The sequence below is a fragment of the Staurois parvus genome, unplaced genomic scaffold (genome assembly GCF_062004578.1).
Source record: "Staurois parvus isolate SC_StPar_1 unplaced genomic scaffold, SC_StPar_1.0 ptg000023l, whole genome shotgun sequence".
NCBI classification, from domain to species: Eukaryota; Metazoa; Chordata; class Amphibia; order Anura; family Ranidae; genus Staurois; species Staurois parvus.
In genome coordinates, this window is record NW_028317819.1 from 1,920,339 (window position 1) to 1,947,476 (window position 27,138).

Consider the following 27,138-nt stretch of genomic DNA (forward strand, 5'->3'; position numbering starts at 1 on the left):
CTAGGATGTACTGGGGTAGGCTATGCTCTCCCCCCCAGATTTTAGTTGTGCCCCCCCAAAGCCAACCCTAACCTGCCACTATGCTGCCCTAAATTGACACAATATCACCCTAATCTGATACGTTACCACCCTAGTTTGACATTATACTACCCTAGCCTGACACTATACTGATCTCAGTTATGCATTGTGTGGGCAGGAGGAGCTCTGCTGCCTGTGCCCAGGCTGTGTGTAGTGAAGAGATGGGATAAGGAACTGTGCCCCTGTCCTCTGCCCTGACAGCAGTGACCCTGGTCCTCTGCCCTGCTGACCTCCCATCCTCTGCCCCCCTGGCATTTTTTACTGCACCATCACATCGGGTAGGCTAGATCTGGCCCTGATTCTCAGTGATCTTTTGCAACAGCTCCGTTCAAGGCTCCATACTGTCAAAAGGTGTTGTAATATCACATCCTTTGTTTTTGTATTTTTGTGATTCCCCCAGTAACATAGTTTTACTACCTAGCCTCTTTACAGGCATCACACTGTGCCTTCTCTCTGCTATACCATATTCAGCTGCAGCTAGACACAACAAAGTAAAAAATGTCCACAAACAAAAGTATCCTCTTTAAAGTGAACCTGTTCCAAGATCATGTGCATTGAAGTATTTACATATTCTGAACAAGCACTAAAATAACTTTAAAACAAGCACTCATTCATTTGTGTGTTTGTAATCATTGGGGAAAAGAATAATTTTTCAAATTTCACAACACAGGCCTGTTTCACACAGGTAGCAGCATTTACTGATCCACAATAGATCACTTTTCAGACCACAGTTGACAGTAGGTTTGCAGGTGCCTCCTGCACAACTGTTTTTTGATCCCTAGGGGCATTTTTTTCTATCCTAATAGCCACTTTAAATTAAACTACTACAACTACCATAGCTGTGTTTGGCACACAGTTGTAGCTTAGTCCCATTGAATTCATTGGGTAAATTAGACAGGTGATGCCACCTGTCAAATCTGACATGCTCAATTAAAATGATGCAGATCAGCCAACTGTTTTTACTACTAGTGTGAACTAAGCCTTATTTGTGGGAGATATAATAAAGTAGTTATGACACTTTTCTAGTTTTATGGACCTTTTAAAATGACCTGTGCCGAATTCAGAAACGTTTTGCAACAGTTTTGTTTAGAGATCTGACACATGCACATACATGCACAGGGAGTTCTTATTTTCTCCTCTATTTGGCTGTGACAAATCCAAATAGAATTACTGCAAGTTCCCAGATAGGCAAACTGGTAGTAATTAAGACCAGTTCTGCACTGGCATATAGAGAGATGCCAGTGATAAGAGTGGTATTTGCTGGCAAGCTGTCATGAATGTGACAGCTTTCCACACAGGGCTCCTTGGTTGTTATGAATCTAGCAGTGTCCTATCAATCAATGACTCATCCCCAGCTCCATTCAGCTGCTAGCCAGAAATTCCCCAGCCAACAGTTGAATGTAAAGAAAGGGGTGGTTCTGATGATGTTATTGTCCAAATATCGCAATGGTCATTGTATCGATCTGCTGTCCTCTACTTTTAGCAGCTAATATCACAGTGTTATGTATAAATAAATAAGCATTAGTACTTCTAATAGTACTGTCTCTCAGAAGCTAACTTTGAAACCCCAGAAGAAGGAAGTGGATGGAGAGAAAGAAAAAGTCTGAGACCACATGCTCTGTTCATGGAAAAGCACCTGCTATATCCAGACCAGAAGAGATTAATAGGCAAGTACTCCTATGTTTAACTGCAGCTGCCCATACCTTATGAGTATGCATTTAAAAAACTGTGACACACTTATCTCTGTCCTATTGTTATCATCTTATATGCACAATGCCAGATAGCTAGATTTGTGCAACTGTATGTATGTAGTGGTTACCTTCCAGTATATTTGTAGGTGAACCTGTTTATTGCAATAGAGTTTACATACAGCTCTTGTTATTTTAGTTAACCTTGTCCCTTCTGGTCAGAGATTCTATAGCGGGTTTCAGCTTAGGGTTCAATAATCCAAATGGATTGGAGCCAGGTTGGGCATCCAATGGCCACTTCTGGTAGCAGAGGCGTCCCTAGGGCTGGTGTCACCCAGTGCGGTAACACTTGATGACACCCCCTCCAACGATCCCTGCAGAATGGATCGGATCTGCGGATTGAGCATAATGGATCGGACTCTGATCCATTATGCTCAATCCGCAGATTCGATCCATCCTGCGGGGATCGTCGGCTTTCTTTACAACTTAAATAGAGACAGAGTCCTCCTGCGCTGAAAGGAAGTCTACCTACTGAAAGCTGCCAGCACTTAAACTGGTACCCAAACAGTGTGTAAAATAATCATAAATAGTACAGCGCTTAAACCAATACTAAGTGCAATTCAAAAAACTGTGCTCACGTACAAATGTGTCAATATTAAATAATACAAATGATATTAAATATATTAAATCAATAAATAAAAATGTATCTTGAGTATATAGTGCCACTCAAAATAATCTCTTAACAATAGTGCCCACACAGTAAAACAATGATATACCTATTGGTATGCTATTACGCAGCTTCCGGTGCGCGGTGACGCACTTCCAGCGTCAGCCGCCATCTTGGTATACCCAGGAAGTTCCTTTACATGCAGTACACCCACACATTGGTGAGGAAGGAGGACTGCAGGAACATGTGAGTGGGTTTTTCTTTTCTTTTTACTGACCATAAAAAGAGTCTTGGTGAAAATACTACACTTAGAGGATTCTTTTTTGGCTCACTGGGTTGGTGAGTAATTATTCTTCAGAAGCTTCTGGTCTGAGGCAATGGGAGTCCCTTAAGAGATCCACATCATGAGGAGAGGTACTTGTCTTCAGGAAATAGGGATCCAGGGTGATCCTGAAAGTTGTTTGGCCCCTGGGGGTCACTTGGAGGAGGTGAGGAGGCAATTTAGCCTTAGTAGGTGAAGAGTGTGGACACGCTCACGGATTACAAGCACTATCTGCACATTGCATGAATTTTATATCACCTGTGGATTACTTCATGGACATTTTGTTTGATTATTTGAGTGGTATTTGAAGTGTGGTCACTTTATTGCACGTAAGCACTGTTTAATTATCCTCATTTGAAGGGGGCTGTTATCATTGTTTTACTGTGTGGGCATTATTGTTAAGAGATTATTTTGAGTGGCACTATATATTCAAGATACATTTTTATTTATTGATTTAATATATTTAATATCATGTGTATTATTTAATATTGACACATTTGTATGTGAGCACAGTTTTTTGAATTGCACTTAGTATTGGTTTAAGCACTGCACTATTTATGATTATTTCTTTACAACTTACCTTTTCTTGGAGCGGGTCCGGTGTCACCCCGTATAGGTTGCATGCCGACGATTCCCACAGGATCGTTGGCATGCAACCTATACAGGGTTACAGCGGACCAGCTCCAAGAAAAGGTAAGCTCTAAAGAAAGCCGACGATCCCCGCAGGATGGATCCGATCCATCCTGCGGGGATCATCGGCTTGCTTTACAACTTACCTTTTTGTGGAGCGGGTACGGTGTCACCCCGTGCGGTCGGTGTCACCCGGTGCGGCGCACACCCCCCCGCACCTGCCTGGGGACGCCACTGGCTGGTAGTTAAAGATCTGGTTGCATGACAGATTAGAAACTACTAGGGACTAAAGTAGAGTAGGGGCAGAGTAGATAGGAGACTGAGTTCCAGTGCCAAACCACAGTTTCTGTCTGTGAGAAGCTGCATTCCAGGCTGGCAGGACAAAAGTTGGAGGATCTCTCTATCACAGCTAATCTTATCTTCAGATCTCTGACACAAAGACAGATGCAGCATTGTGATCATCCTTAGAGGCCATTTCTTGGGTGGAGGCACTACCAAATTTATTATCAAGCCCACTCTTCTATTTAGCAAAAGTTCTGATTTTCTTATTTACCTACAGGTTTAGCAAAATATCCTGTTTGGGAAGGGCCATTTCTCATACCCCCCAAAAGAGAGCTACACTGTATTTAGAGAATGACAGGAATCTCTTGGCCAGCAGCTGAATGGGACTGGGGATAAGTCACTGGGCAGTGGACAGTGTTCAAGGAACCAACAAAGTACTGAAAGTAGGTGGAGCCTGATGGGGAACTCTGAGGGACTAGTTTTTTTATCAGGTCTGCCTGCCCTGTTATTGACAGCAGATAGCAGTGGGCGAATACCATAGCCGCTATTCAGTTCAATAGTGGCTATGAAATCCACTCAAAAACTATCAATCACAAGGGAGATAAACCTAATGAGAATCTAGTCTCAAAGTTACCTTTCAGGCTCCATCCACCCCACAACAAACCTTCTTGCCCTCTCTCCCTATCTGTAACAGGCACAGTGGCTGGGTTGGGAGGTTATTAAAGCTAAGCCTGTGATTTAATCAGACTGCACTGAGTACACATTGTCATTATGGACACTTTGGCCTCAGTACTGGTCTTTCCTGCAACAGATTCATGTACCTGTTACCCACAGGTACAGGAATCTGTCACCAGCACCAACATTTGTGTTTTTCATCTATACCACTGACTGAAACCCACTTTACAGTCTTTGTTATGATCTTTAAGAATCTTTGAAAAGGATTAACTTCATTAAAAACAGGGAAAAAGTAAACAGTGTGATGCCTTTACACAAGGCACACCAGCGTACACAGAGCATAACACGCACAGGCTGGTGTGAAGGCTCCCTTAAAGTGGATAGAGATTTTAGCTCTGTTACTGCTCATAATAGCATATAAAAAGTTTTATATCCATAGTTTGGGTACAGCTGCACTTAAAGCGGAGTTCCACTCACCCTGTAAAAAAATAAAAGTCAGCAGCTACAAAAACTGTAGCTGCTGACTTTTAAAAAACAGCCACTCACCTGTCCCTTGGTCCTGCGGTGTGTCCCCTGTAGTCCGTTTTACCGGCCATCCTGTATGGGCACCCAGCTGTGCATGCTTGCGGCTTCACAGCTGGGTACCCACTGCGCATGTGCGAGTAGCACTGCGATTCATGAATGGTCCTGTAGTCTTCTGGGACCTGAATAATAGTTGTGACTTTCTGTGAATCCTTATTGTGATTATGCAATGCGCTCACCTCCTTGTAAGCCTAATATATAGGCATACTTCACTTTTTGTTCACAATAGGAACCTGGTGTGATCACTTATTGCATCGTCTGATGGATGGTGGATATCCCTTATGACCTTCCTAATTATCCTCTCCTCATGTGCTTGTATCCCTGCTGGGATCTCTCCCTCCTTCTGCTGCTGTTTCTCTCCTCCTGATCCCCAATCCTCGGTTTTCCTCCGTATCGTTTTTTTGGACTGTCACCATTGATTTATCACCAGAGACTTATGCATTGTTTTATAATACTTTATTAGTATCTTTTGAACACAGTCACAGTTATAGTGGCAATAGATGAAACTAATGATTTATTTGTCAAGTGTTTTATACTGATTGAATATTAGTTTGAATATTTACCAATTGGTAATAAGCACATTATATTGAGATATTAGTTATTTATAAGAGTATATATTGTCACATAGTACTGAAGATACAATATCAATATTGATAATAATTTTGGAGCGTGACATTTTTAGATTTTTTTGGATTAGTATACATAAACATTTAATGAGGATGTGAGTAATGTCAGCGAACCACATCACATATTAGTCTATACGCAAAGTGACTCACAAGTAACAATATATAAACTGTTAATTAAGTCTTCTGGGACCTGTCACGTGTCTCAAAATACTACAGAGAGGGAGGGAGGACACCTTCTGCTTCCGATCGCCTAGGTGATCGGACTGGAAGTAGGAGCGGGTACCTGTCAAATTCAGGTACCCGCTCCCCCCTGTCCCCCAAAGGTGCCAATCCTTAATAGGGAGCGGGGGAGCAGTCCTTAAAATGAATCTTCCCTTTTGGGTGGAGCTCCGCTTTAAGGTTTCCCTTTTCCACATTTTCTATTATATTATATTCTACCAATGGACGCCACCAAATCATAATTTAAAGCATATGTAAGCCACAGAACAAAAACGGAATGTATTGTAACGTAGCTTTCACTGGATGCGGTGGCTGAATTAGTTTTATTCACACCTTTTTCTTCTTTATCTTCACTTGATGATCCTGCCAGGAACACACTTCCGGTGGTAGAGTGACAAACATACTGTATCTAAGAGGAGCGGTTTTGTCACCCTAGAAATGGAGTTTGTCAAGACTATATGACCCATCCACCTCTCCATCACATTGGAGGGGTGCTTTGTAGTCAACAGAGATAGCTGGGAACATTGCTAATTGATAACTGTCCACAGAGTAAGGCAGCCCATTGATTATTCGATTTTCTTTCCTCCCTCCTGTGGTGGAGAAAATTGCTCGGTTCCCCCATCAACACTAAATGTCTTCCTCAGCATTATTGTGTTGTGCCAGCAGGGGGTGTGGGGAGACTTCCCAGCTGTCAGAACACAATGATTACTGCCAGGGCTGCTGTTAGAAATCATGAGGGCCCCATACAGCCTACCTGACAGCCCCCCTCCAAAAAATTATTAGTGGACACAAACATAACATAACTTACACAATTCCTGCTAAATCTAAAAGGTAAAACTGTATTGAGTTAGTAAATTAAGTTGTGTGTGTAAATGAGGTTTAGGGGCTCATTCACATAGGTGATGTGTCCTGTGCAGTGTGAATCAGTGTGTTTTTTTTAAATGTGGCTATTTCTGTATGTGAAGGCAGAATGCTATGTTATGCTATGGGGATGCAGCAGCTCTACGAATACAGCCGCAGGTCAAAATTTTACAGACGTGTGGATGCAGGTGTATGGTCTCCAAACACTGACAGTGTGCATTTGGGGCCACTCACCCACACCTACACACTTCAAATTAGGATCTATGGCTGTGTTCATACAGCCGCTGCATCCCCATAAAGCAGGGGTATCAAATTCAATTTCATTGTGGGCCACATCAGTATTATAGCTGATGTTAAAGGGCTGGTTGTATCTGTAAGACTAGATGTCAAGAGCACCCTACCGCCCCTTACATCAGATGTCAAGAACTCCCCCACCATGAGAAGCCAAGGATTCCCCACCCTCCCTTACATTACAGTGCACCCTTTTAACTTGTGCTGCTGCCAGGAAGAAGTTGGGAGGGGAGATGGCAGGTTCAGGATCTGTAGAAGGAGTTCTGTCCTCCTCTCTACTGCCAACAGGGGGGTGGCAGAGATGAGACTTTCTGCAGGTGTAAGGAGAAGCACAGGATCTGGTGGAGGAGTTCTGTCCTCCTCTCTATAGCTGACTGCTGAAACAAGGGGGGTGCTACAGCTGCAGAAGTGGTGAAAGGGCTACATGAAATGGCCTAGCAGGCCACCTTCCGCCCATGGGCCTTGTGTTTGACACATGTGCCATAGAGTAACAGATGGCTGCAGCTGCTCATTCACACTGTATGGACCAGAGAACCTGTGTGAATGAGCCCTTCATTTTTTTAATTATTTTTTTTTCATTTTTACAACTATTTTCTACAAGTTATTATTTTTTTAAATGTTTTAAATACTTGTTTGCAATTTTTGTTACAATGCTGTTAGGGTGGCTTGGTGAAATATCAGGAATCTAAACAGACCCCTGACATCTCACCTTTCAGACAGAGAAAGGAATTGAGGACACAGATTCTTTAGTTCCTTCCTCTGCAGCCTCAGCTGCACTGAAGATGAATGAACCAGAGACAGAGGTTCCTGTTCATTCATAAACTGAAGCATAGTAAACACAGTACTATGCTTCAGTTATGAATGAATACAGTGAGTGATTGGTACTGATCATTCATTGTGTTCATTCACTAACGAAAGGGACCAATAAACAACATATTTACAGGTCCCTCCCCCCACTCTTCATCCTGAACATCCAGCTAATGGGACAAGGGAGCCAGACATTCTGCAGGTGGGGGAGGCTTGCACAGGGGGGCACACAGCAGGGGGAATCAGATGAGGGTAGGACAGCCAGGGGGATCGGTGCAGAGGGGGACAATTATAGGAACAATGCCCTATGTGTCTTTCCCTGCAGCAGCTGAAACCGGCGTTCAGCTGCTTCAAAGAGCCACACAAGGCATCGTTCCTGTGCCCATGCCCCCCCCCCTGCAGCACCAATCCCCTTCCCTGTCTTGCCCACATCCCGCTGCTGTCCGGACCTGTGTGTGCCCGGACACCCTACAGGAGGACTGGTGGTATCAGTGGACCTGATTATTGTTAGTGGCTATAGTAGCTGGTAGTAATTGCAGGTAAAAAAATCAGACAGGCTGGTTGTACACTGGATCACTGGATAGCACAGCTATACTCCTACCATGAGTTTTGTATTCTAAGCTTTCCAAGGTCCTTGTCTCTAGTGATTCCTTGCACCAGGTCAGCTGTCACCTGCACAGGTGTACTCACTGAACATACCACGATCTATAGCACAGGCTGCACAGAGGGTCCATGATCAGAACCATCCTTGTAAGTCCTCTTTGGAACAGAGCAAACACAATTGAATAGTATAAACAAGCCAGGGAATGCATATCCAGAGAATCCTCCAGTGAGAGAAAGGTAGTAAGGATGTGCTACTTCAAGCCATGAGAATGAAGTGCTCCCAAGATACAAGGAGCAATTATAGTGTCAAGTTTGTTTGAAACAATTATCAGCTCTGTTGGTTTATTTGGGGCACTTTTCAACTATATTGGACCACTCACAGATGCACCAACAATGGCCCTGATTGGACTTCCAGTGTTTGAAGCTGCAGGACAAAGAGTTGGGACTCACTGGGGCATATCAGTTCTGGTTTTGACACTGATAATATTATTCGCACAGTATCTAAGAAATGTTATTCTTGTTTTGCCTTGTTACAAATTTGTAAAAGGAATGACATTTTATAGAATGCAAATCTTCAAAATGGTTTCGTGCAGTTTTTTTAATAATAGTGGAGAGAGAGAGAGATCCTGAATGATATTATACAACAAGTGCATTCTGCTGTTCTATCCTTAGACAGCATTTTGTTGTGGTAAGCTTGAAATCTCCATATAAGGTGGAAGAAAAACACAGCGAGTATTTCCTTTATATATAGTGAGGGTTTGAGCAAAAGACACTGGGAACCATTATGTGTTCACTGGACACACATGTGATATTCACACTTTACTGTGATTCATCTGTGGTTTTTGTCTTTGATTTATGGATACATTTATGTTTGCACCAATAATTTATGGTGGATTATCTAGATTCACTTATTAATTATGTAGCAGTTCAATCAATATATACACGAGCATGCAGAAACCCAAATGGAAAACAGAAATTGTGGTATGAACCGGCCGTTAAAGGTCGATAAAAATATAAAGATGTGAAAGAAAAAAAAAAGGAATTCAAATACTGAATACTATCATTACAGGTAGTAATCTCATAAATTATCTGTCTCTTTAAGAGAACCTTTAATGCGTATTTAATGGGTTTGTAACTAGATCAAGACATGTGGACACCTTACAACTTTCTAACAAGTATATATTTTTTTAATTAAAATTTTAGATTGGGGGTTATGTGATATTGCCATTTTAAACACAAAGTAGTTCTCAGTGAAGTTCTTTTACTGAAGACCAGTGGCTGACATGGTACAACATCCTGGTGCACATAAAAACTTAAAGAGAATAAAAAGTGTGTGTAGGAAATGCATTTCTCCGATATGGCAGCTAAGCAAAGAAAGGATGTACTGTTAGCATTGTATTAGAATTCTTGTTGGATATATAATGCTGATTTGTCTTTCTAGAATTAAAAACACATTGCAACAGTATCACAAACCCTGAAAAGGACTGTCATATTTTCCATTGGACTTGTCTTGTAGGTACATTTATAAACAAAGATAACCTGATAACTCACCACACGTATTTCTGGTACTGTGCGACTGAGGGTCCATTCTTGGCTATTGATTACACATTCTGAAAAAAAGAGAAACAAAATTATTAAAACTTCATGAATCTGGTTTGTGACAGTTCATATAGCAGCATTGTAAATACAATCAAGAATGGGTTCTAGCAGATGCATGGAGAACAGTGGCATATTTACCACGAGGAAAACAAGACCTTGGGTGGCAATTTTCTGAGGGCCGGCACACCTTGCCCTCCCCCCAGAAGAAGCAAATTGGTGAGGCACTGCTGAGGATCTGAGGAGGGTAAGCGTTGCTAGAGAGTGTGGGAATGGCCAGCTGCTCTTCTGTAATTTCGGAGCGATAAGGTTAGTGAATGAAGAGGTGGCGGCCGGGGGGTGGGTATGGTTGCAGCGGTCGGTGGTGGCTATCAATATCAATGCCAGAATAAGACAAAAACCTATTTTTGCTCAAATTAGCTGAGGAGTAATCCTGATGTATTATGCCACTTCTATCCAGGGGTGGACTGACAACTCATGGGGCCCCTGGGCAATAGGGGATCATGGGGCCCCTGTGTCCTTGCCCAAACTTAAAAAAGCCTATGAAAAAGGTACCAGGGGCATCTCATGGGGCCCCCTACTGACCCCGGGCCCTCGGGCAGTGCCCAAGTTTCCAAATGGTCAGTCCGCCCCTGCTTCTATCCATCCATGTTAGTACTGACTTTCAGAATGAATGTGATCTGGATACAGTCCATTTAACACTTAGCCGCAAATGATCTCAGATTTACCGGCTCTGCAGGTGAATGCCATTAAGGGCCTGACGTTTTTACTCATGGATTTTGGCACCTCAAAATTAAAATTGGTCTAAGGATTATAGTGATAAAATAATAAAAGATAGGGGACCATCCACAAAATACAGGTAAGCTCGGTTCACTCTGCTGCAACTAGCTTGCAATTTCCTTGTGACTAGCTTGCAACTTTTGTGATTTAACATTGCGGTTTATGTCACTCAGGTTGTACTAAAGTCACTGAAATGCAGTGCATGAACCTTTTCTTTTCAACTTGAGTCACATTGATTTAGACGGTACTCATTGAAATGAATGTGTTTTGACTTGTCATGCGACTTTATCTGTTGCAAGTCACATGAAAATTGCAGCAGTGTGAATTGGAGCTTAGGGCCTAATTTACTAAAGTGTGAGCATAGATCATAAGGTACCCTGTGCATAATTTTATTATGCTTTCCATTGACCTCCAATCACAGGCACTCATAAATTTCAAAAAAAGGACCTGGGCAAATAAAGCATGTAGAAACTGCCCCTCATCATAAAAAGTATTTTTTTATAATCTCCTTACAGACCACAAAACAATGATGTACAGCTCCTCTAATAGTATACACAAAACAATATACAGACTTTGGACAAAACAGAGCTCAAACAAATATATTAGGGTTGCTGTGTCACTGATACTAGTATTGCTATCGGTGCCGATATTGAGTATTTTCACGAGTAGTCATGTTAATGCTCCCTATACCCTAAACAAGTACATTGCGGTGTGATTTACATCCATAAAAAAATGAATAGGCGCAATTCGAACTGCAAAGGATATCATAAGTTTTGAACAGGATTGCAGTGATTCCTATCCAAATCGCATGCGGTTTGCCCACCACTCCTGTGTGAACCCAGGCTCGTCATAGCCTGATTTCACACAGGAGCAGTGCGGGAGACCTCCCTGCACCAATCCTATGCTGTCACAGAATGAAAAGCTGCTTCATGGATCTGGGAATCTGAAAACCCTGTGGCTTTCACTTCTCTCCTTGAAGCAGGTTAGATGGTGCTGACCAATCAGAACCCAGTCTAACCCTTAGTGTCATCCCTGAAAGGAGAAGAGAGAAAGCCACAAGGATTTCACAGAGGAAAGAAAGCCACGTGGGTTCACACAGGAGCGGTGGGGAAACCGCATACCATTTGGACAGGTATCACACCGCATTCCTGTTTAAGTCGCATGCTAATCTTTGCAGTGTGATTTGGGCTCATCCATTTTGTATGGATGCAAATCGCACTACAAAGCATCGGTACTCGGTACCGAAAGTATTGGTACACATACTCGCCGATAAAAAAGTGACTTGGTGCATCTCTGATATGTATATAGATTTGTGTAAGCCATGGTTAACTACAAGAAGAGAACTTAAAATTATTATTATTATGTAATTTCTGTGCTTGAAGCGGTCATGGTGTGAGAGAATTCTGGGAAAAAAGAGGTAAGCTGTACACATACAATATCTGACCTCCCACTTGACATTTTAACAGAGCAGCAGTAGCTCCACATTACATGGACCACACTAGTGCAAAATTACTGGAGTGATGAAAAGGTAACATAATTATATTGTGTTGCCTTAGTCGAGCAATGGCACTTCCAGCTAAGCCCCATTATACAGGAGAGAAATATTGGAAACTAGCATCTAAGAAGTACCTGGCTTACAGTGAGGAACAGAAGTATTTGAACACCGTGCGATTTTGCAAGTTTTCCCACTTAGAAATCATGGAGGGGTCTGAAATTCACATTGTAGGTGCATTCCCACTCTGAGAGACAGAATTAAAAAAAAAAATTCAGGAAATCACATTGTATGATGTTTAAAGAATGTATTTGTCTTGCACTGCTGAACATAAGTATTTGAACACCTGAGAAAATCAGTGTTAATATTTGGTACAGAAGCCTTTGTTTGCAATTACAGAGGTCAAACGTTTCCTGTAGTTCTTGATCAGGTTTGCACACACTGCAACAGGGATTTTGGCCCACTCCTTCACACAGATCTCCTCTAGATCTGCCAGGTTTCGTGGCTGTCGCTGAGCAACACAGAGTTTCAGCTCCTTCCAAAGATGTTATATTGGATTTAGGTCTAGAGACTGGTTAGGCCACTCCAGAACCTTGATATGCTTCTTACGGAGCCACTCCTTGGTTATCCTGGCTGTGTGCTTCGGGTCGTTGTCATGTTGGCAGACCCAGCCATGACCCATCTTCAATGCTCTCACTGAGGGAAGGAGGTTGTTGCTCAAAATCTCACAATAAATGGCCTCATTCATCCTCTCCTTAATACAGTGCAGTCGTTCTGTCCCCTTCGCAGAAAAGCACCCCCAATGATGTTACCACCCCCATGCTTCACAGTTCTTGTTCTTGGGATGCAACTCATCCTTCTTTTTCCTCCAAACATGACAAGTGAAGTTTAGACCAAAAAGTTCTACTTTGGTCTCATCTGACCACATGACTTTCTTCCATGCCTCCACTGGATCATCCAGATGGTCAATGGCAAACTTCAGACGGGCCTGGACATGTGATGACTTGAGCAGGGGAACCTTCCGTGCAATGCATGATTTGAAACCATAGCGGCGTAGTGTTCTACCGACAGTGACCTTTGAAACTGTGGTCCCAGCTCTCTTCATGTCATTGACCAGCTCCTCCCTTGTAGTTCTGGGATGATTCCTCACCTTTCTTATCATCAGTGATACCCCACAAGGTGAGATCTTGCATGGAGCCCCAGTCTGAGGGAGACTGACAGTCGTCTTTAGCCTCTTCCATTTTCTAACAATTGCTCCAACAGTTGATCTATTTTCACCAAGCTGCTTGGCAATTGCCCCGTAGCCCTTTCCAGCCTTGCGGAGGACCACAATTTTGTCTCTGGTGTCTTTTGACAGCTCTTTGCTCTTACCCTTGCTCATGGTAGTAGTTGGTGTCTGACTGACTGTGGGGTGGACAGGTATCTTTAAAGAGCTCAGACAGGTGCTACTAAGTTAGATTAATAAGTGGAGTAGAAGTGGACTTTTTAAAGGCACAGTAACAGGTCTTTGAGAGCCAGAATTCTTGCTGTTTCTTAGGTGTTCAAATACTTATGTTCAGCAGTGCAGGACAAATAAATTCTTTAAAAATCATACAATGTGATTTCCTGAATTTTTTTTTAAAATTCTGTCTCTCAGAGTAGGAATGCACCTACAATGTGAATTTCAGACCCCTCCATGATTTCTAAGTGGGAAAACTTGCAAAATCGCAGGGTGTTCATATACTTCTGTTCCTCACTGTATATTGGAGCAGGTCTATAAATTGGAAAAAGAAACCTTGCCTAAAATGTGAAAATCCAATTATGGGTACTGGCTATGATTCTGATTATATGGCAGTGGTATAAAGCATGGCACCATTCTAAGTTCAACAACACGGGATCCCTGTCTGTGACACCACTGATCAATGGTCACATGTCAACAGGGCTGCTGTTAGAAATCACGGGGCCCTATAAAGCCTACCTGATAACCCCACCCCCCAACCAAAAATCCCCGCCCCCCCCAAAAAAAATATCCCAAATGTTATTTTTGCTAAAAATACACTAAAATCATTATTAGCAGGCACAAACACAACATTTCTGCTAAATCTAAAAGAAAAAACAAGCTATTGTGGGGTCAAAGCAGGCAGTGAGGAGCTGATACACATTTTCACTGCCTGTCAAATGCTCTCAAAAGAGTGATCCAAATGCCAAAGTGCTCTTTAGAAGGCAAAGCACAGGTGAATGAGCCTTTCATTTTTTCAATTATTTTTTATTTTTTTGGAATGTTATTTATTCTTTTTATTTTTTTAATTTTTAACTCTCCTGTTGGGGAGGGGGCTCTGATGAAATATTAGGGGTCTAAACAGACTCCTGATGTCTCACTTTTGAGACAGAGAAAGGGACTGAGGACATTCTGAGGAGGTTCCCTGCAGCCCCTTACAAATAGCTACAAAGACCATTGATCTCACTGGTTACTTATCTAAGGGACATAAATTTCTCATTGCTCAAGGAACCATTATCAACCACTTGAGGAACCGTGGATGAGAAGGCCTGCTCTAATACCACAGTATCACTCATATGTCATTATGTTTTATAGAATTGTATCGTTTGGCTCTTGCAACAATATGCACCCTTCATATAGTAAAAGTGCAAACTATTGGTACAGTACTCCTGAACGTGGGGTCCATAGGCCTCCTTTAAGATAGGTCAAGGGCTTCTTTTAAGTCAAAACCAACCTCACGTATGTCATTAAAGTGTTACTAGACCCACAACAGTAAAATCAGTCTGTATATGCAGTAAAGCATGCTTCTAATACTCACTCTGGGACCTAGGGGGTTAATCCTCTGTATTGTGTAAAAAAGATGTTCGATCCTATCTTCTCTGATCCTCCCCTTCTTCTTCTGTCCCTAATCCATCTGCTGATAGAACAGAGCCTTGGGGGCAAACTGCACATGCTCAATTTGGTGTGTATTGCTAGAGAGTTTTTTTTTCTTGGGAGAGTGCATGTGATCAGCACAGGGCGAATCAGCACTGTCTAGACAGAGGGTCAGGGGTCCTGCAGTCTCATAGGAGAATTAGGGGAGAATGAAAACTCCTCCTACAAGCTTTAACCAGTGCTCTGCTGGACACTGATAGAAATCAGAATACTGCTCTAATTGCTGATGAGAAAAGGTATTTAGCAGTTTATATTTACTAAAAGAAATGTATTTCCATGTTCTGTGTACTGTGGGACACCAGATATAGTGAATGCAGGGCCCTGGGTTTAGTAACACTTTAAAACTGGTAACCATTTTGAATCTAAACAAATTATTCATGTACCCATCTGCTCATTCATTCAATACAATAATTAATCGTATTAACTTAGGCTAAAAACACAAAATAGGTTTCATTTCAGATACACTTTCAGATTTAAGCAACATATAGGCACAGCTAAGCCTAGCCATGGGATTTGATGGTGAATGTGTTATATATGACCCTATCCCTTATTATCATCCTTTTCATTTGATGCAATAATAGCTAGACAGAAGCAGCAGTAGGGTGTTTCGCCTTTCAATAAAAGTCTAGCATTCCAGCTGAACGTGAAATGATATTTTGCCAGAAGACAAATTTTATTTTCACTTTTTATGGAAAATGCCTTCCCTACATTTCTTTGTGTTCTGCCATCACAGGGTTTACTAAAAGGCAAAGAATAAAGGGCCTTTTTTTCCTTTTGGCAACTAGCATGGAGGTCAGCAGCCTCATAATACAGAAAAAACAAGTGATAAGAGATCTGTCTGCAGGAAAGCCCTCATTAAGTCTGAAGCCTTTAGGGCGACTTGTAACCTTTATTAAATCACACAGAATAAGGAATTCTGCAAGAGACCTGCTTTAGCAGCAAGTGCATTCTCCCATTACCTAAGCATTTTCATACAAAACACTGGGTATAAACATTTACGTATCATAATGCACCAAACTCAATTCAAGCAAACAAAAAGTTTGAAATTTCAATCATACTATACAGCAGAACTGTAAATCTGGTCACGCCTAGGACAGTAATCCAAGCAGGGCTGTGTTTAATATTGATCATACCCTGGGAAAACATTTTCATGGGCCTCCTTCCCATGCAATTTTGCTCTCCACCTGCTCTGAGACATACAATAAATAGCAGGTAGACTCAAAATCAGTTTATTTAGCAGATCAGGCAGCAATTGCAATTGGTTACTGGAGGTTACAGCATATCATTGCAGCTCACTGACTGGTTGGTAGAGGTTACAGCACACAATACGGCTCACTGATTTGTTGTAGAGGTTACAGCACATGATTTATGCTTGCTGATTACTTGCTAGAGGTTACTGCACATCATTACTGCTCACTGATTGGTTGCTGGAGGTTACTGCACATCATTACTGGTCAATGATTGGTTGCTTGAAGTTATTGCACATCATTATTGCTCACTGATTGGTTGCTAGAGATTACAGCAGATCAATACTGTTCACCGATTGGTTGCTAGAAGTTATTGCCCATCATTACTGCTCACTGATTGCTAGAGGTTACTGCACATTATTACTGCTCACTGATTGGTTTCTATTGGTTACTGTGAATCATACTACTTACATATTGATTGCTAGAGGTTACAGCTCATCATTACAGCTCACTGATTGGTTGCCAGAGGTTACAGCACTAAATTACGTCTCACTGATTGGTTGCTGAAGGTTACAGCACAATATCAACTCACTGCCTTCACACCATGGATTAGGAAGGTGATGGGACCCACTACGAGACAGAAAACTCCTAGGGATCCTAGGATTCCTGGAATTAGTGGCAGCGCTAGGGGGGAGGGTGTGATCAGTGGCAGTGCTGCGGGGTTGATGGGATCAGTGGCAGTTGTGGGGGATGGAATCAGTGGTAATGCTGCGGGGGATGGGATAAGTAATAGTGCTGGGGATGGGATGAGTGACAGTGCTGGTGGGGGGTTGGGATCAGTGGCAGTGCTTGGGTTGGATGAGATCAGTGGCAGTGCTTGGGTTGGATGGGATCAGTGGCAGTGCTTGGGTTGGATGGGATCAGTGGCAGTGCTGGATGGGGAAGGGAGGTGACATTTCTACAACGACCACTAATCTAAGAGGGGATTTACACTGACCACCAGTGTAAGGGAAATTCTACACTTACCACCAATGTAAAGATAAATTTACACTGACAGCCAATGTAATAGGGAATTTTACACCAACAACTAATAAATGTCTACACTGGCCACCAATGTAAGAGGGAATTTACACTGACCACCAATTTAAGGGGGGCTCGTACATGGACCACCAATGTAAAGGAGGATTCGATGCTGACCAAAAAGGTTAGGGAGCGCATGCAAAATTTCTTTCCTGACACCACAGAAATGTGCTGCCCTTTAGCAGATACACAGCAGTGCCATTATTTGTTAATGACACCATTGTTCATCTGCTAACATGCACGTTTCCACATGCACCGGTGCTGTGGTTCTGTGTAATTTTGAAAAGGGCTGGGGACATTATTTCTACATGTCTAGTGCATAGAGAAGCCCATTGAAATGAATGGGCTGACCTACATATGACAAACATCCTTATCCATCCCGCCAGTATACCTTGGCATCTGAAATGTCCCTGCTAACCTCTGCACCCCAAACCTTCCCTATCCTCTTCACTCTAACCTCCCCCCACTACCTTAACTCCACATGCCTCATCTGCTCATCTTTGCACCCACCTTCTTTACTTCTGTACATTCTCTCCTTACTCACCTGTGCACCCCAAACTGTAATTCTCTTTCTGCCTACCTCTGCAGGCAGGACTTTCAAGCATGCCCCTGTTTACCTCCCAGTGGGAAGCATTTAGCAGAGGTGATGGTGGCTGAAACCTTAGGGGAACATAAAATACATATGAATGCAGCTGATATTTACATATGAATGCCCCCCTATTTGCTGGCCTGCCTCTTTTTACATATGAATGCCATTTATTTGCATGTGAATGATGACACAGCCTGCATATGAGTCATAGCAGTGGGGCAGAGCTGGGCAGCATAAGTGACAGCACTTCACACTGAGATATCATGGCACAGTGTGGGATGAAGACTTCAAGGGACAAGGGAATGTAAACTGGGACAGTTGAAAAATATGGGGCTGCTTTGGGCCCCACAACAATGACTGGGCCCAGTGCAGCTGCCCCTTTTGCCCCTCCATAAAGATGGCCCTGAATCCAAGAGTGAGGTATGTCCTGAAAATTCCACCATTCCTAAACAATGATATACTATATACAAAAAATGTTTTCCCCACCGGGACTTTGAAGGCAACTAGATACAACTCTGAAGTTAACACATACAAATCCATCTTTAAGTATTCCACACTTCTCACTAACAGAGACAAATCTTCTATTCCATCTAAAGATGATGTTCGATATGATCACATGAGACGTTTCCGAAAACGTACTCTATTGTTGTAAGTTTGACTCTTTTGTGTCTCTCCCTTTAGGCCATCAGCAGATCATCCTTTAGTGACATACTAATTATCGGCACAGTGCCAAAAATACAGGACAACTGAGGCTGTGCAGAGCACAATGAGACAGGGCCTTACTGGATTTTACACAGTATAGGCCCTTTTTTAAATGTTTTGTATATCTATACCTACAAAAGGGGCCAACCTGAAGTGATCTATCAGGACTTAATTTTCTGACTATAGTTCAACTTTAACACACCCCATTCAAACCCTTTAAGCTCTGATTGGTTCCTCAGGGTCCATGCACACTGGCTTAAAAAATCTGCTGCTAGAGGAGTTTAGTGTTTTTCCTGTAGAAGAAACTAATGTTATCCTATATGTCCATGCACTTTAGGTCATTTACCGGCATTTTTAAGCTCAACATTTAGAGACGGGAACAAAAAACTCTTCTGTTTCGCCGTATTGTTTTTTTTTGCCAAGAGCACTGGGGTTTTTTTTACCTAGTGTGCATGGACCCTTAACCCTTATCTGCTTTTTATCAACAATTAACCCCTAAACTATATCCTATACTATATTCCTGAAGAGGAAGTAAAGGCTAATACAGTATATCGACAGTTTAAAACATTGCTTCTCCCTCTGCATACCCATACTGCCTGCTATTTATGTCCTTTGGGTTCCAGAGCTGTGATATCACTCACTGTATTCCATTGCCCCCTCTTGTTGTCATTGCTCCCACCCATCGGCTGTATTCACTGACAAAACAGTGCTCCTGATGACGTCCTGGATGACAAACACACTGGGCAGGGCTTTGGCTGGTAACAGCATCCCTCTCAGTGGAACGCACACTTGAAGCTGGCAGCGAGTTGGTGGAGCGGTGTTCTCCTACTAATGCTAAGTGAGCTATCTGGGTGCCAGGAAAGGCAGTAAATAATGCGAGTGTTCTGGTTTTAAAGTGATTGTAATTCTTAAGCATGAAATATGAACAAAGCATACCCATCTATAATGTGTACTTGTCTCAATTAAGAGCACTAAGTGTCATTTCTGTCTGCTGCTTTGTTCCTCTGCTATTAGCATGAATGCATTCTGACAAGTTTTCCTAACACTAAGAGAAAAAAGATGACAGGGGATGGATTTACAGCTGATTGACAGCCTCAGCTGTGTTTCTGTGAGCTGTGTGAAGGTGGGGGGAGGGAGGGGACCCTTCCCTCCAATCAGCTCTCAAAGCTCTCCTCACTGAGCTCTGCAGAGTCAAACGTCAGCTCTCTGTCCCCTGTTTGCTGACAGCTCAGACATGATGTATGAATTCTCCACTTTAAACTTCAAATACTGCAGATAAACAGGTACAACTTATGTAGGAGGCTTTGATTTAACATTTGAGGCCATTCGGTTCACTGGGTATATGAAAGGTTCTACAATCACTTTAACAATTTTAAATGCATGTTATAATAAACATTGTCAAGTGATGAGAAGGATCAACTGACCCATTCAGGAAGTGTATGTGTAGCATAGTATAGTGCTGAGATTATAGGTATATTGTGTATATATTATTACTTATGTTATTTTTTATTTGCACGGTTTGCTTAAGTAATACTTTTTTATAAAAAACATTTTTATACCTTAAGGCTAGGTTCACACTTATGCATGTTGCGTTTGAGCCGTTTCTGCATTTTGCGTTTTTGCTGTGTTTTGCAGGCGTTTTTTTTATTTTTCTTGTTGCAAGCCAGATTTAAAACACAGCAAAAATGCAGAAAAATGCAATACATGCTTTTCTGCAGCATTTCCATTAAATTCTATAGAACCAAACAGGCAACTTTTTGCGTTCAAAAAAGTTACTGACCCTTTCCAAGAAACACACCAGGTGAAAACGCACTGATGTGAACATGTGTCATAGGAAATGTGAAATGGACTGTACTGTGTTTCTGCAAAACGCTGCAGAAAACGCTTGGGTGTAAACCTAGGCTAACGCATTGCTTGTATTAGGGTAAAAATTGTTTTATATTTCTCTGTCCTACCCCTTCCCTGTGTGAAGGGGAAGAGAGGGCAGAATAGTTCCAGCACTGTGCACGACTGCATCTTTTCTCTTTTCCTCTTCACACAGGACTGGAGCAGCAGCAGGAGCCATTGGCTCCTACTGCTGTCAATCAAATGCAGTGATGAGGAGGAGTCAAGATTGCTGGTGGGGGACCCAAGAAGAGGAGGATCCGGGCCGTACTGTGCAGAGCAGGTGAGTATAACATGTTTGTTATTTTAAGTTTTAAAAAAACTACCCTTTAGTAACACTTTAATAGTTTTTGAAGTTCAAGCATTAGCACATAGAACTTTATAAAGTTCACATAATAGGGCTGATTTGCACAGAATGCACTTTTATTAAGTTGTTTACACCAATTTTTCACATTAAAAGGTTATACTTTACCAGGGCTTTTTTTTCTCAAAAAATAGGTGCAGGAATTCCCCCTTTCTGATTCACTTCCTGTCTCCACCCTCTACCCACCTCTGAGCACCTTCACTTGTTCCACCCCCTACCCACCTCCCAGTGCCATTACTTTTAGAGAATACAACATCAAGTATAATTTTGTGGTGCTCAATATTTTGTATGGAGTTCGTTAATAATAACAAGAAAAGCAGAAATATAGATCACTGCAGCCAGCAGCATTAGACCCCCCCCAGCAACAATAGATGGAGCGCCAAAACAAAGTACCACCCTAGCAACAATAGACCCCCAACCCCCAGCAGCTACAACAGATCTCCCAGCAGCCAGCAACAATAGACCCCTCCCTCAACATAGATCCCTTCCAATAACAACTGCCTCCCATCAACAATAGATCCCCCACCAGCAACAATAGACCACCACACAAAAATAGAGCCTCCTCAGTGACAATAGATCCCCCAGCAGCCAGCAACAACAGATTGTCTAGTACACCCCAGCACCCCTTGCCATTACATACTTTTAGGGTTGGAAGTGCCGGAATTGCATTCCTCTGCTGAAAAAAAGCACCGTCCATTATATACGTATGAAAAGGACATATTCCTACATTTTGTTATTAAGGTTTAGGGACATTGTGTACACTATAAAGGACATATTTTTAGAGATGGTTTTCCAAAATAGTTACTCTAGCAACCTAAGTATTGCCTACAGTGACCACTTACCTTATTGACAGTGAAAATGGATTGTGATAGTGTCCCATCATTACACTGGTGCTGCCAGTATTTTAAACCCCCAAAATCCTGGTGCCAAATCAAAATGGTTAGAAAAATACAAAGGTGGGTCCTTCAGTTCTACACCAACAACAGTACACCTTAGTTAAGAGCACGCCCCCCAACATACTGATTGGATAATGAAGGAGCTGCAGAACAGTCATCACTCTACTCTCTCCTCCCGTCAACATGATCATGGTGCATTGATTTTAACCCAAACAGCCATATTCAATGTCAACATAAAAAAGTATTGACACACTTTGACTAATAAAGCTCAGCTCCAACAGCAGCTTTTAAAAAATAATCTGCCTGGAATGTCCTGTAAATATATTTTCAACAAATGATACCTTCCCGTTGCTGCTAGGCTGATCATACTTAGACACTAAAGATTCTCTGCAGCTGAGATACATGCTGTCTGAATGATGTCCACCATGGTCTATCTCTCCTTCACAAGCAGCCTAGTTACTCTCCCTGTAGTCCTTTGCACCCAAGGAACTACCATGAGAAAACACAAAATGTCACTTGTAGCCTTTACATACAGCTGTAAGAGGGGATTTCCTTGCTCAGCTCCCCCCGCCAATACTGCTGGCCACAAGCCCGCCCTGATACTGCCCAGAAAGAACCAGCCAACTGAAACCACGAGTGATCATTGGAGGCATGATCTTGTAATAGGCAATTTATGTAGCTTCTCTTAGTACTTCTCTCACAGGCACCATAACAGCAGAGCACTTATGGACCATCTGATAAGGTCCAGAGCCACATCCCAGTTCAGGAAGCAGATGACAACCTGGGATGATGTATTCCTTTTGAGGAGACATGAAAATGAAGGAATTGTTAGGGGAAGTATTGTGATCCTTGTAAATACCTATGTTGCAGTTACACACTATTTAGCATGTACACACCTATCATCATAGAACTGATAAATCTGAAGACAATACACAAGGATAGAACATGTGTTTGCTAACTTGGAAGAGCTAAAAGGATGCTTTTTCTTGTTCCTTTTTACTTGAAAAGAGAGTCTCTTGTTCTGTCCAACGTTTTTTTCTGTGCCGTTACCAATTTGCATTGGGTTATTATTGTTCTTGTGTATTCTGGCAACTAGTGGCGGTTTTGGGTCACTATAACTTGTTTACTTACAGGTGAAACTCGAAAAATTAGAATATCGTGCAAAAGTTAATTTATTTCAGTAATGCAACTTAAAAGGTGAAACTGATATATGAAATAGACTCATTACATGCAAAGCAAGATAGTTCAAGCCGTGATTTGTCATAATTGTGATGATTATGGCTTACAGCTTATGAAAACCCCAAATCCACAATCTCAGAAAATTAGAATATTGCATGCAATCAATAAAACAAGGATTATACATAGAACAATATCGGACCTCTGAAAAGTATAAGCATGCATATGTACTCAGTACTTGGTTTGGGCCCCTTTTGCAGCAATTACTGCCTCAATGCGTCGTGGCATGGAAGCTATCAGCCTGTGGCACTGCTGAGGTGTTATGGAAGACCAGGATGTTTCAATAGCAGCCTTCAGCTCTTCTGTATTGTTCGGTCTCATGTCTCTCATCTTTCTCTTGGCAATGCCCCATAGATTCTCTATGGCGTTCAGGTCAGGTGAGTTTTCTGGCCAATCAAGCACAGTAATCACACGGTCATTGAACCAGGTTTTGGTGCTTTTGGCAGTGTGGGCAGGTGCCATTTCCTGCTGGAAAATGAAGTCAGCATCCCCATAAAGCTCGTCTGTGGAAGGAAGCATGAAGTGCTCCAAAATCTCCTGGTAGACGGCTGCATTGACCCTGGACTTAATGAAGCACAGTGGGCCAACACCAGCAGATGACATGGCTCCCCAAATCAACACAGACTGTGGAAACTTCACACTGGACTTCAAGCATCTTGCAGTGTGTGCCTCTCCATTCTTCCTCCATACTCTGGGTCCTTGGTTGCCAAATGAGATGCAAAAGTTGCTCTCAGCAGAAAAGAGGATGACTTTGGACCACTGAGCAACAAACCAGATCTGTTTTTCTTTAGCCCAGGTAAGACGCTTCTGACGTTGTTTGTTGTTCAGGAGTGGCTTGGCAAGAGGAATACGACATTTGAAGCCCATGTCCAGGATCCGTCTGTGTGTGGTGGCTCTTGATGCACTGACGCCAGCCTCAGTCCACTTCTTGTGAAAGTCCCCAACACTTTTCAATGGCCTTTTCCTGACAGTCCTCACCAGGCTGCGGTCATCCCTGCTGCTTGTGCACCTTTTTCTTCTACACTTTTCCCTTCCACATAACTTTCTATTAATGTGCTTTGATACAGTACTTTGGGAACATCCAACTTCTTTTGCAATTACCTTTTGAGGCTTTCCCTCCTTATGGAGGGTGTCAATGATGGTTTTCTGCACAACTGTCAGGTCAGCAGTCTTTCCCATGATTGTGATTGCTACTGAACCAGACCGAGAGACCATTTAAAGGCTCAGGAACCCTTTTCAGGTGTTATGGCTGAATTAGCTGATTAGAGTGGGACACTTTCAGTCTAGAATATTGCACCTTTTCACAATATTCTAATTTTCTGAGATTTTGGATTTGGGGTTTTCATGAGCTGTAAGCCATAATCATCACAATTATGACAAATCACGGCTTGAACTATCTTGCTTTGCATGTAATGAGTCTATCTCATATATCAGTTTTGCCTTTTAAGTTGCATTACTGAAATAAATTAACTTTTGCACGATATTCTAATTTTTCGAGTTTCACCTGTATGTGAATTGTTATCTTCCTCTATCAACCAGTCCTGTTTAGTGCTACTTAGTTTCATCCTAGCTATACCCTCTCTTTTTCTTCCATGTTCCCTCATTCAGTGTTTGTACTTTGCAGAGACAGGACTTTGAAAAATAATTCTTTCTTGCAGGTCAATATACTGGAAAAACATCCTCTTTACTGAAATTAGCTCATGTAAATGTTACATTGGATTCAACATTTGTGTTTTATTAAAGAGTTAAGCTGTTTGTGGATGGTGTCAGTTCAGCAGTTGGCCATAATGTCTGGACAGACTGGGTCTAAGGAGGTATATCAATGCATAAAATGACATTTAAAACAGAACATCTCTTATTCATAATCATGCATCTCTTTAACGCATGCAAGGTTTGATAAGTAGGTATCTTTGTGTTTACCACTGATAAGAACTCTAGTAACCTGGTACTGGAAGATTTCATTTACTTCCTTTGCAAAAACTGAGGCCACTAGCAATTATGTTAACTGTTTTTGGCATGAGGTTTATTAATATCTGTATCTGTGCATAACGGGGTTTGAATGGTTTGCAGCCAGCTGGTCTAATTTTGCCTTCTGAGTGCATTTCCTGGTATCTTGCTACAAAACGCTTTCATATACCTTCATGCAGGTTGCTGGGAAGAGCCCGACAAAACACTGCCTGTCTTCAACACTGGCAATTGACAAAGCCCTGAACGATGGGACATAGATAACTGCTGACAGCATTGTACAGCACAGAAAAATAGCAAGCTGCTCGTTTTAGAAATGCTGATAGCTGAAGATATATTTTCTGTGCCCTACAACTAAAGCATCCCAGGAGACACTGCTAAGCTAATATGTATACTTAATAATAGAATAGTTGGAGTGGAAAAACTGGATGAATGAACTCTGTTTCATGAAGAGGCCGATTCACATGTTTCAGTGTCAGTTTACATTTTGAGCCTATTGTGTCTTACTCTGTTAGTATTATCAGTCTGCTCCCATCAGGTATAAAGATCCCAATTAGAACTAATTGTCATTTGATCAGAGACCATATGACCTGTGCCAAAGGGCACCCAGTGACACATTTTAAGTGGCTACAATGTCAATGCTTCTGTTCATCCTCAGGCTGCTTCAAAGCTGCGGCTGACAGTGCTCCCTCTCCACATACTGTATGTAACATACTAAACCATTATTTTATTGCAGTATGTTGTCAATCTGGATCTTTATGAGTCTGCTGAAACATTGACTATTTGTAATCCTTATGCTGCTAGCATTAGTAAAAAGATTAGTATTACTATATTCTATCTACTTGTTTTAAACCTTATTTTCACAATTCTTCTGTTATTTCCTGATTCCCAGGCCTAGGCAAATTATGTCATCAGGGGCGGACTGACAACTCATGGGGCCCCCGGGCAATAGGGGATCATGGGGCCCCTGTGTCCTTGCCCACACTCAAAAAAGCCTATAAAATAGGGGCATATCATGGGGCCTCCCACTGACCCCGTGCCCGAGTGCTCGAATGGTCAGTCTGCCCCTGGATGTCATACATTCCAGGAGTCTTCAGGAGGGGTTTTCTCAGCTACGCACACTCTCCTGCCTGCACCATTCCTGAGCTAAGGGCAGATTGATTCCAGGATATAAACCTACTTGCCTGCTTGCTATGTTCTCACTTTTAAGGTGTTTCCTCTGAGTTACTATTTTAGCTATGTGACAAAAAGTTAAGGGAATTCTCCCCAATGGGACACAGATGGCACAAAAAACTGACAAGGGTTATAACCCTCCCTCACTCTGTCCACAATGGAAAAAAAATTGCCTTTAGAACTATTTACAGGCATGTAAAAGAAAAAGTTCTGTTTTTTCTTTCTTTTGTTTTTTTGTTTGTACATGATTAGTGATTTTTCACTTAAAGCAGGGATCTCCAAACTTTCTAATCAAAGAGCCAATTTACAGCAGTTGTTCAGACTTTAAGGGGGGGGGGGCAGACTGTGGCCAGTGGGAGTAGAAATTTGTCCTGGCATTAGTGGGAGTAAATGGTGTTCCATTTTTAGTATTAGGGGGAGGAATAGTGCCCCATCTTTGGCATCAGTTCAATGAATAGTGCCCCATCAATAGTGTCAGTTGGAGGAATAGTGCCCCATCATTGGTATCAGTGGAAGGAATAGTGCCCCATTATTGGTGTCAGTGGGTGAGAATTAATGCCCCATTATTGGTGTCAGTGGGAGGAATAGTGCCCCATTATTGTGTCAGTGGGAGAAATAATGCCCAATTACTGTTGTCAATGGAAGGAATAGTGCCCCATCATTGGAGTCAGTGAAGGAATAGTGCCCCATCATTGGTATCAGTGGGAGGAATAGTGTACCATCATTGGAGTCAGTGAAGGAATAGTGTCCCATCATTGGTATCAGTGGGAGGAATAGTGCTCCATCATTGGTATCAGTGGTAGGAATAGTTCCCCATCATTGGTATCAGTGGTAGGAATAGTGCCCCATCATTGGTGTCAGTGAAGGAATAGTGCCCCATCATTGGTATCAGTGGGAGGAATAGTGTCCCATCATTGGAGTCAGTGAAGGAATAGTGCCCCATCATTGGTAT

General features: G+C 42.2%; 1 protein-coding gene across 2 annotated transcripts in view; it reads right to left on the reverse strand.

Moving 5' to 3' along the window:
* The window catches only part of AGAP2 (ArfGAP with GTPase domain, ankyrin repeat and PH domain 2), a 296,663-nt gene that overhangs the window by 169,302 nt on the left and 100,223 nt on the right, over window positions 1–27,138 (reverse strand). For both annotated transcript variants that reach the window (XM_089692703.1, XM_089692695.1), the window contains exon 2: window positions 9,883–9,941. In XM_089692703.1, the coding sequence (XP_089548829.1) occupies window positions 9,883–9,941 (59 nt within the window). The remainder of the gene's footprint in view (window positions 1–9,882; window positions 9,942–27,138) is intronic.